The sequence below is a fragment of the Alligator sinensis genome, unplaced genomic scaffold, assembly GCF_000455745.1.
Source record: "Alligator sinensis unplaced genomic scaffold, ASM45574v1 scaffold371_1, whole genome shotgun sequence".
NCBI lineage: Eukaryota > Metazoa > Chordata > Crocodylia > Alligatoridae > Alligator > Alligator sinensis.
In genome coordinates, this window is record NW_005842262.1 from 339942 (window position 1) to 351505 (window position 11564).

Here is an 11564-nt window from a genome sequence, read left to right on the forward strand (position 1 = left end):
GGAGCCTCAACATATCTCTCTCCATGCCGCTTTCTCTCTCCAAGTTATATCTCTTCCTGTATAGTGGATTTACTGCCAGAGGGGGAAATTTGACAGGACAGACTGGAAGGGTTAATTATATATACCAGACCATTATGTTTAATCAGAGCAAACATTTTTAAGGAATATTTTGACAACCAACAAGAAAGGTACCAGTATCAGCCTGTTTCATCAATCTACAGTGAGTGAGCAATTCTGGGCTTTATTCCCCAAAATAGTTTGAGATCAAATGGTAGTAGACTGTGCTGGTAAGTGACTCCCCCACTGCAAGCTTTTGCTTGGGGCTTTTTCATAATATTTGGCTTTTCTTTGAATAACTGTGACAGCTTCCCAGTACCTGAGCAAATAAAAATACCTTCGGCCAAATTCATACCAGGTGCAGCTCCAACTGACTGCAGTGGGTTTACACCAGAGCTGATTGCTCCCCCCTGGAATTCAACTTTTAATATGCTACAGCTGCTAAGAGTAGTGCGTGCGTGCATGCGTGTGTGTGTGTGTGTGTGCAGCAGGCAGGGGATTTCCTAGTAACAGATTGTTAATGTATATGTCCTCTGGCACACAAACCAGTTCTGTCAAAATAAAATCTCTTGTATCCCTTACTGGACATCTACAGTCTGTAGTCAAATGGTTCAATCTCTGAGAGGGATGCTTAGAGACAGAAAACAACTGAGGACTGTAACAGCTAGGTTGCTATTTTGGTTTAGATCAGCAACAGGATCAGTTGTATTTTCTGTGTGAGCATTAAGATATCCTCCCAACAAGCAATGATCATCAATATAGGTAGGGCCTGGTTCAAATCATAGGCCCAGCTCACTAATAGCCTAATCACGGTGGGGGGCCAACATTTTCATGTCCAGATTGCCGGGGGGGGGCGTTGCTCCAATGGCTGCTGAAGGCTGAGGAAAGCCTTTCCCAGCCAGCAGCAAAAGCCTAGCAGCCCAGGACGGGGGGGAAAGGGGTTGCAAAAGGGACAAGGGGAGGAGAGAGCTTGGGAATGGGGGGGAGGGGCTGTTTGCTCCTCCAGGTGGGAAAACTGGGGCACAAGGGGTTGGGGGCACCTGAGGGCTGCCTTGGCAGACAGCCCTGGCGCTGGATAGGGGGGCACAAGATCGACAAGAATACTAGATTCAACTGAAGATTATCTTCAGTAGATGCCACTCAAGCTTTGAAATATGAAATACATTAGCATAGGTTTAATCAACTCTCTGATTGCAAAGGAAATTATTCTAATATTATAAAAGCCTATGTCTGTCTATCCGTCTGTCTGCCCATAACGCTTTATTTGCACTCTGGTTGGTTGACGGACACAGGCTCCGAGGACTGGACGGAGGGTGGGGGAGCTGGGGTCAGCAGTGCTGGCCTTGGCTCCCCCACCCACTCCCTGCAAGTGGCACCAAGAACCAGACAGGGGGTGGGGGAGCTGAGGCCTGCAGTGCTGGCCTCAGCTCCCCAACCCCAGTCCCTGCAAGAGGCAGAACAGCAGCAGCATGGGACATTAGGTGGCTGCACTCCATCCCCCCCCCCGTCCCTCCTATCATTCGTGACAGACAATTGGCTAGTATTAAATATAAGGGCAGAGCATATTTGAGTGTTCTACACATTGCCTATTAATTAAATAAAAAATTCCATGTCTGCATTTCTAAGACATGCGTGTTTTGCAAAAAAAAGGAAAAGAAGAAAGCTTGGAAACATGACCTCTTAGTAGCTCAACATGAGATTAGTTAAAAAAAGAAGAAGAAGAAATTGTTATTTAGAATGTTCAAAACGCAATTATTCTCATAAATAAATGAAGAGGCTGTGACTTAGATGATTACACAGTCTGGTGGGTGGCAAATTGGCTTAGTGGTTGCACCCAGAGAGAGAGTGGTAGTAGACGGGTCAGTATTGACCTGGAAGGATATGGGTAGTGGGGTCCCGCAGGGTTTGGTCCTTGGACCTGTACTCTTCCATATCTTCATCAGTGACTTGGATGTGGGTGTGAAGTGTACTCTGTCCAAGTTTGTGGTTGATGCTAAATTTTGGGGTGAAGTGCACACTCCGGAGGGTAGGGAATGATTGCAGGCAGACCTGGACAAGTTAGAAAAGTGGGCAGTACACGATAGGATGCAGTACAACAAGAACAAGTGCAGAGTGCTGCACCGAGAGCACAAAAATATCCAGCACACCTACCGACTGAGAAGTGACCCTTTCAGCAGCACAGAAGCAGAAAGGCATCTCGGAATCATAGTGGACTCCAGGATGAACATGAATCGTCAGTGTGATGAAATCATCAGCAAAGCTAACTGCAATTTATCATGTATCAGCAGATGCATGACAAATAGATCCAAGGAGGTGATACTTCCCCTCTATGCGGACTGCTCAGCCCGCAGTTGGAGTACTGCGTCGAGTTTTGGGTGCCGTACTTCAAGAAGGATGTTGCTAGATTTGAGAGGGTCCAGAGGAGGGCCACTCGTATGGTTAGGGGCTTACAGGACAAGCCCTATGAGGAAAGACTGAGGGACCTGGACCTCTTCAGCCTGCTCAAGAGAAGGCTGAGAGGTGATCTTGTGGCCGCCTACAAATTCATTAAGGGGATGCAGCAAGGTATCAGAGATGCTCTGTTCACCAGGGCGCCTCTTGGGGTAACAAGGAACAATGGTCACAAACTGATAGAGAGTAGATTTAGGCTGGATATCAGGAAAAACATCTTCACGGTAAGGGTGGCCAAAATCTGGAATGGGCTTCCAAGGGAGGTGGTGCTCTCCCCTACCCTGGGGGTCTTCAAGAGGAGGTTAGATAGGCATCTGACTGGGGTCATCTGACCCCAGCACGCTTTCCTGCCTAGGCAGGGGGTCAGACTCAATTATCTGTTGAGGTCCCTTCCGACCCTAGCATCTATGAATCTGTTTTTCCACTTCTGGGCCTTAGTTTTAGACTGGTTCCATTACATAATTCAGGGCTTTTGTTTTCCCTCATGTTTGTGATCGTGATGAAGGGAGTCAATATCACAAATTTCTGACATTCTATAAAACTCCCGCAAGAACTTCTGTCATCCATTTGGCAAGACTCTTTAAACTTCCTAAAGTATTTCTTTGGTTTCAAAATTACTCTCTTTAACAAGAAAGTAGGTTGCCAGGAAGGTCTCTTTCAATTTCCATGAAGTGTCAATTGTTGTAATTTCAACAATTATAGAAGTGACCTTTTTCCACAGTGTCTGGGATCGTTGAGCAACTGCTAGTAGGGACAGCCTGCCTGGTGTTAGCCCCAATAACCCCAATATGCTTGACAGGGAAGGAAACATTCTTTCCTCTCTGCTAAAACATTCTGTCCTCCTCCTGGAGTTCTCTGTTCAGTGCCCCGTGAGACAAACAATTCTGTGTGTCCTCTCATGCCCTAATCCAAGACTTTGGTTCCTGGACTGCTGCAGCCAGCAAATTTTGCAGTGGAGAGGAAGAAGTAAAGATATCGCAGTGCTTTCCCTTCCTGCTTGGAGACAGTAAAGAAAGTTGGAGAAACACAGCACAGGGGAAAAAAATATAAAAGGGCAGAGGGGTTGGCTATAAAGCTCTGTAGGAAGTAACAAAAATAATTAATCTAGATTTCTTTTTCTTAACTAATGTCAGATCATTAACATTTAATTTAAATTGATTTTATTTTTTAGTGAAATCTGAAATGCTCATCTAATCCCATAAATTCTCAACCAGAGTACCATCCCACCCAGGGATGCCACCAGATACTTTGAAGGATGTTGCAAGGTGTGAGGAGATAAGCCAGGTGTGAAGAGAGAAGCATATAAGGGCAGGCTTGGCCAGTCTCCCACTCCCACTGCCTAGCCCCTCATCAAAGAGGTAAGCACTGCAATATGTAAGGTTGTTTTTGAAACTGGGTGCCACTCAAACCACAGAAGTTATAGAAGGATGTTTCAAGTCCAGTGTGGGGTGCTTTGAGTCAAATAAAGTTAAGTAACCTAGTATCAGGGCCTGGTCCTTAACCAAAACATCAGATATCACGGTAAAATCACAAAAGCTGACAATAGTGAAGTATAGTTTTAGTAACTGATCTGGTGTCCCATTCAGCAACACTTATTCACAAGCAGGGCTGTTAGTGGCACAATACATGTTGCGTTGTTCTGTCTCAGAAAAGTAACCCTCCCTCCCCAGAGTCAGTAACATTTCGGGGGGGGGGAATTCCTTCCTGGCCCCAGGTGGCAAACACCAAAAAGGCTGAGACATGGCATGAGCAAGGGAGAGCAGGGAGAAGCTGCTTGCTTGTAGCATCTGAGTGGCTTCAGTGATGCTGCCCATGGGGCCAAGATGGGGGAACTGAGGGGCCTGCAGAGGTAAGTGTGGGGAGGGGCTTGTACAGAACCCTCCCCTGGTGTTGCCATGGCAGCATTCGTATCATCGCTCCGGCGCCCTGGGATTCCCTTCAGTTGCTGTCAGAGGCTCCATCAGTGCAGGTGGCTGCTCCTCGTCCTTGCAGACACGTGGGTAAGTGGGACCTGGGGAAAGCTGCCTCCTTTCCTCCCCTGAGCTGTGGTGAGCAAAGTCCACGCAGAAGAAATGGATCACAACCCTGGGCTGGATTTCATGGTATTTCGACTCATCTCCCCAACTCTAGGAACTTGGGGTCTAGGGGGTCTAGTCATGCTGGTCTTATCAGGGCAAACTCGACTTCTTCCCTTTTGATACAGGCAGACATGAAGCACAATCTATGCCATCTGAGATGTGATATCATTTTCAAGAGGTCCTTGTTATCTCCAGGAAACAGGAGGGGAGCCCTCCTGTGCCTCCTTGACATCACCTGGGCAATGGCCACAACCTGGCACTAAAACCTTGCTCAGTGACAGGCGGGACACATCTAAGGTTGCCCAAGAAAAGCCTCGGTCTCCCTTACTTTCTCAACATCAGGCTCAACAGAGTCAATCAAGTTTTTTTTCCATCTTGCCTCCAGAGGTGTAAGCCAGATCTGATCCCAACCCCCAGATTAATCTAAACGGCTGATACTTTCAGTGGTAAAAGTGGCCAGTGCTGGGCCCTGGGCAGTAGGAGTGTACAGGATGGGAGCAGTGGCCAAGGTTCACAGCTTCTGAGTCAAACACTCAAAACCTTTGTTTCTGGCCACTGACATGTGTTGAGTAGCCATTTAAATACTGCTATTGGGCATCAAGAAAGGTGGTGATGTTCTCCCACCAACAGCAAATCTCCAGCCGCTGCTCCTCCTCCATGCACCACCCCTGCTCTGTCCTCCTCACTACTGGAGCCAGATTAGGAGCCACTATAGGGAAGGTGCAGGGTGTGACTATGGGGCAGAAGTGAGAATAATGGGTGATAGGGTGAGGCACTTGCCCAGCTCCATTACAGTGACCCTGGTTTGGCAGCACTTGGGGGTTCATTCCCCTTTCACCTACCAGCATTACTGACTTCCATACTCATACTGGGGTCAAATTGTGCCAGAGTTCCTGCAAATTGGGGAAATCAAAGGCATGTTTTGTCTCTCTTTGCAATTGGTTGGCAGTTGACTGGACCATGACCCAGGAGTGCCCGACCCTGAGGAGTATTTGGGTTGGACAGCTTGTCAATTGACAATCAGGTAGTTAGGTGCAGCACCCCAGGGACAGGTAGGGCATTCTTCAGGAGCTAGCACTCTGCAGCTGGCCCTGCAGAGGATCCTAGGTGAGGAGGGAGCAGCAAACCAATATTTTTTCCAACAGTGTGTGCTGGATTCAGGAGCTGGGCCTCCTATGGAGAAAACATGTGGATTAGGAGATGATAAGAAATGCTTGTGGTTTAACTTTCCTTGTCTATTCTATTCCCAGTGTAGACCATCTGTCCCTGACATGGCCCTTCCCGTTGGGTGAATGCTGACTTCCAGTTGTTTCCTGATCCAGGTTCCCCTTGCTAACCAGGATAGATGGGTGCAACCCACCAGCACTCTAGTCACTGGCAATTGGAATCCTTACTGGGGAAGATTTCTTTATCTTTTTAATATTGGCATAGACCGTGCCTTGAGGAAGGTCTTTGCAGGACGAATGAAGAATAAAGAGGGAGCAGCAGGGAGAGAGATAATAGCAAGGAAGGGAAATGTCCCATTTGTGCTGACAATATCCGACAGTGGCAAAAAATTATAGAAACAGTAGGGACAATGAGTTAAGGGGGAGGGAAGTAATTGGGAATCACAAAGTGAAGTAGTTGCAAATCATGGGATTTGTGTGTTATGTATCAGGCCGAGGTGCCATGTTCCAAAACACCCCATTCATATGATCTGGGAATGTCCTTTCAGGAAGACCTTTTGGGAGACCCACAAGAGCTGCATCAAGATCCAGTGTCTCCTTAATAGGAAAGAAATCAACAGCAGTTGCCCTTGTTTGGAAGCTAAGATCTTGACTTTAGGTTGTTCAGTCTGACCACCTGTGGCCAGCAGGGAACATGCAGGCCTCAAAAGCAGTGGTGAGGCACCATCAGGGCAGCATCACTGCATCATTTCTGCATTTGCCTTGTGTCTTCAAAGGAGCATTGTAAAAGTGGTACAGATGTGCTGTTAGAGTCCCTGCTTCCCTTTCTCTCCCTCCTTTCTCTCCCTCTCTTCCTTCTGTCCTGCGCTTCCACCTGCTTCCTTCTCTCCTGGAGAAAGGGAAAAGAGCTGTCCCTGAAGAGTTGGACAGTGACACAACATCTGAGTCAGAACAAACTGTGGGGTTACTGTGTGCATTGTACTCTTCTTCCTAAAGCTAGGAAGAGAGGTTGCTCCTTTAGAGAGGTGAAAACTGTTGATCTTTTTTTCTTGATCAAAGGGCTCCTGCTTGGGTATTAAAGAACTAATCTGACTCTGTTCCTTTTCCCCAGACTTTCGGATGAGCACTTAGGGAACTTGTGAGAAGTCATTTTTTCCAACCTGAGAAATCATTTCCGACTAACTTGTAACATATCAATGGGAATCATGGGCTTATGCCTATCAATTAATGATAAGTCCCCTTTGGTAACGGAGGCCACTAATGACATGATATTGATTCCTTGGGACAAATAATATTGAAAATGAGGACGGGAGTGAAAGTCAAATGTTAATAACTACTGTGCCAAGGAAGGGCGCCAAGCAAGTCCAAGGAGCCAAGGGACACTGCCCGGTGACAGTCTGCCCAGAGATGGGATCAGATCAGGGACAAGAAAGTGGCCTCACAGTCCCTGAAGGCCCTCCTAGTCAGAACCACCTTCCTGGTGAGGTATATTGCTAGGTTGGCTAGAGCTAGGAGACAGTTGACCAGGGGGTCCTGGGACTTGGTGGGGCCACAGATGGGGAGTGCAAAAATAAACAGGTGAGGAGAGAAGAGCAGCCAGAAGCTTGGCAGAAGGAGTCGGTGAAGGAGCTGCAGCCTGGTGCACTGCAGGTAGGCATGTGCCAGGGTCTTTTTCTACTCAGAATGGGCAGGTGTTGGGGGTGTCTGTGAACTATGCCAGATACATGCCCATAGCAACAGCTCCATGGAGAAGCCACCAGCTGAGGTCCGCAGTGGCTCATGGGTTTAAGATGGAATACAGACTTATCCACTGGGGACACTTGTCGTTGCCAAGGATGTCCCACCACTTGGTGTCTGGGCAGGGCGCTTGGATGGGATGGTGGAGGATGCGGACCATGAGTGTGTAGAGCTGGTGGAATTTGGAAATGAGCCAGCTTGGTATCCCCCAGCTTGCTAAAATGGTGAGCTGAGGAGTGCCATGGGTCCTTCCAGGGAAGGGGCCCCACAATGAGCTCTGGGAGGCTGGGGGATACCGGACAGTGGGGACTGCCCTCGCACAGGTTCCCAACTAACAGGAGACTACCCAAAATAATGCCTCCTCCAATTCTTATGCACAACGCTTATCCTAGACCAAACATGCAACAGACAAGCTATGTGCTACAACACAACAGGAGAAACATTGTCCTAGAAAAGTCAAAAAATTGTTCAATCACTACTACACATCAGCTTCCAATCAGGTCTTTAAACATAGCTTCATATGTAAGCAATTCATATTGGGTTATTATAAGAACTAAGAGTCAACACAGTGGAGACTTAGTTCCAGGTTACTCTCTTCTCAAACCAAGCAAATAATTCCTAGCCAACCTTGTTAGTGATGAGGTATGCAGCTTCCTACTTGTCTATGAGCAGCAATTTATGAACCTCTGGGAGGTATTAGGTTTTCTAATGATTTTGCTGTATGATGGTCCTCAGCAGTTTTGGGACTGTTGCTCCCTGGCAACCCCTTTATTGCAGGCATTTAAGTAATAAAACTGGTTAGTTTGTAAGATAGTCTAAAGTTGGTGAGCCTGGAAGTCAGGTTGTCTGGGTCTTGTTGCTCCTAGTGCCTGTGAATACTCTGAGGAAGAGAGGAAGGTTTTCTATCAAGGAAGGTGAGGAGCACAGGCTCCAAGCCCATCTGCCCAGCAGCACTCCATCCCCTAGAGCAAGTGTGTGTTATGTAGTGTGCCCCTATGCAGGCAAAGGCAGAACTGAGGGGGAAATCCCAACCCAGGGGTGGGTAATTATTTTGGCCAGAGCCCACTTATGAAGTTTTAGTGAGCTGTCACGGGCTTGGTCAGCACCTCCCTCCCCAAAGCTCACCAAAACTCCCTAAGTGGCCCCTGCGTGCAGTCAAGCAGCTGGGATAGGGTTGTGGGCCAGCAGGGAGTCACATCTGGGAACTGGATGTGTGGGCTATGCCACGGCCAGGACTGGGATCGGGATTGAAGGGTGGTGACAGTGAGGGGCCAGGGGCCAGGGCAGAGCTGTGATTCACTCCCTGCATGTGATAACAGGGGCAGGGACATGTGGGGACCAGATTGTGGTTCTGCCGTGGGCACCAGCCCCAAGCTGTCACTACCCCACAATCCCAGGGTCTCCATGGAGACCAGCTGGGACCCACATGGGCAAGGCATCTAACTGGGTACTTGGGATGGGACTGTGGGCCAGTGGGGAGCAGCATCCAGGAATGGGACAGTCAGGCACAGTCAGGGCCTGGGCTGGGATTGGAATCACGGGATGGTGACAGTGAAGGGCTGGGGCCTGGGGCAGAGCTGCCATCTGGTCCCTGTATGTGTCTTCATGGGCAGGGACAAGCAGGGAGCAGATGGTGGCTCGGCCCCAGGCCCCAGCCCCATGCTGTCACCACTCAGTGATCCCAGGGTCTCCATGGAGACTGGCTGGGACCTGTATGGGAAGGTGCTGTGGCCAGGGGGATGGGATGGGGTCACAGAGGGGGAGCAGCATCCCGGAGTGGGATGGGTGGGCAGGGCTGGGGATTGGGATCGGGATCAGAATCAGGACAGTGACAGTGCAGGGCGAGGGCCTGGGGCAGAGCTGCAGTCTACTCCCTGCACACCTCTGCCCCTGGAACCCATCGCAGGGACGTGCAGGGAGCAGATCTCAGCTCTGCCCAGGCTGTCACCATCCCATGATCCCAATCCTGATCCTACCTGCCCCACTCCTGGATGCTACTCCCTGTCCACGGTCCCATGCTATCCACCCAGCCACATACCCTGTCCATATGGATCCCAGCTAGTCTCTACAGTCTCCCTACTCAGTCCAGTGCCCCTGGGCAGTGGGACCAGGTCTGGCAGTGGTAGCCAGAAGGAGCCACAATGGCCCAGGGGCAGTGGAACTGACTGCTTGCGCCATGACCCAGACTGCCCCTTGCGCTTGGGCTGGGCAGGGCCAAGGGACCCACTGCAGGCCAGACAAAATGTCTTGGCATTTTGCCCACCCCTGCCCTAAGAATGTAACCCCTACCTTCTTTTCAGTAGTGATGTCCTCCCCCTTGAGAGGATCTTTGGCCTATTTGAGGCCCTGGCCCCACCTCCAGGCTAGTTGGAGTGCCAGATAGCTCCATCAAGCCCTGGCCTGCCCCTCGTGGTGGGCTCAAGAGCCCTCCAGCCTCTCAGCCCTGCCCCCCTTACATTGACCAGTCCAGGGGGCAAGAGTGTGAGACAACTTGCACACTTAGCTCCTGGGTGTCTTCCCAAGCCATCCCCATGGCATCCAAAACCCATCCTTTTCGCCTCAGACTGGACAGGTCCCTGGCAACCCAGGCTGACAAGCTGCTCAGCACCTGTAGCTCGCATGGCAGTTCCTGAGCACCTGAGCACGGGCATAGAAGACTTCCCTGGGGCTGTCCAGACTCAGCCAGATGGGGAGAGCAGGGAGCAGTGAGAGGAAGTTGATTGTTCAGGTTCACAAGAGGCCTTTCCACTACCCTCCAAGCTTGAGACCTCCCTGGCATCACCACTCCTGCCACAGCAATGAGGAACTGGGGCAGATGCCTATATCTGAAATGAGGGGGAGTCAGTCAGCTGGGTCAGCTAAGACAGAGGCTGCTCCCAACCCAGGCTCATGACTGCTCACATTTGGCCCCAGGATGGACAGGCTGAGGAGGGTCATTAGGAGGCAGATGGCAGTGGTGACCCCAGGACGGGGAGATGGCAATGCAAAGCCTGTGCTGGGAGCTGCCTGACCCTGAAAGCATCAATAACACAGCAAGAGAGGAGGTGGACGTGCCCCACCTTCTGGCACTGGACAGTTCCCAGGTGGATCAGGATGCCACCTGGACAGGCCAGACCCAGAACAGGAAGGGAGCCAGGCCCAGCACCAGCCTGGCACCTGGGTGGAGGCAGCACCTGGCACAGTGCAGGGGGAAGACCCAGCATCAGGGCCTTGTGGAGGGAGGTGGAAAGGGAAGCCATCATCACTTGGAGTCTGTACCCCCACCCCACCCCCAGGTCCTTTCTCCTGTCAGCTGTGGGGGCCCTGAGGTAGATGAGGGTGGGGATGTTGGTGAGGACGGTCCTTGTGTGACTGTCTCAGCTCTAGGGCCCTTTCATGGGAGAAAGGCATAGGGAAACACCTCTCCCCTCTCCCTCCTCCCAGTAGCCTCTTCTCTCCCTCTTGCAGTGACCCCCAGGAAGCTGGCCTAGGAGGTGGATGAAGAGGAGGAGGAGGTGAACAAGATGGTCTCAGAAGAAGCTGCCCTTTGGGCCATCATACAACACCTGCAAGGCAAAGAAAAGGTACAACCACTGTCCAGCTGAGCATCAGCCAAAACATCCTGAACCTCCCCTAGTCCAGCCTCTGGGAATGGAGCAGATTACCCTGAGTGAGCCACAACCCCCTGTTGGTGAGAGTAATCCTTCATCCCTGTGATCTGGGACTCCCAGACTGGTCTAGGTGTCCCACAGACTCCAGGGTCCCACCTCCCCAATAGACTCTAGCCCTGACACACACACTCCTGCAAGAGAAAAAGTATGTTGGAAAGGGGGGAGTTCAGGAAGGCCTGAGCCCCTTGTCATTTTGCAAGGGAAAGGGAAGTCCATGACTAATACACCATTTTTCTCCACAACCTCCCTCCTGGTGTGTGCAAAAGGAGCACACCAACTTCCTGTGCATCATCCCCACAATGTGCTAAGCCATGCTGGAGAGGGGAGAGGACACCCTGGAGCCTGAGTGCTGCAAAGTAGCCTTGGTGGAGAGTATCACAGCAAGTGAGATCTGGTGCTGGCCACTGTGGGTGCAGAGGGAAAGA

General features: G+C 50.5%; 1 protein-coding gene across 1 annotated transcript in view; it reads left to right on the forward strand.

The window, feature by feature from the left end:
- The first annotated feature begins 10770 nt into the window (after window positions 1–10770).
- The window catches only part of LOC112550947, a 72773-nt gene continuing 71979 nt past the window's right edge, over window positions 10771–11564 (forward strand). The window contains 1 exon segment of the mRNA XM_025208981.1: window positions 10771–11052. Coding sequence (XP_025064766.1) covers window positions 10993–11052 — 60 coding nt within the window. The 5' untranslated portion in view covers window positions 10771–10992.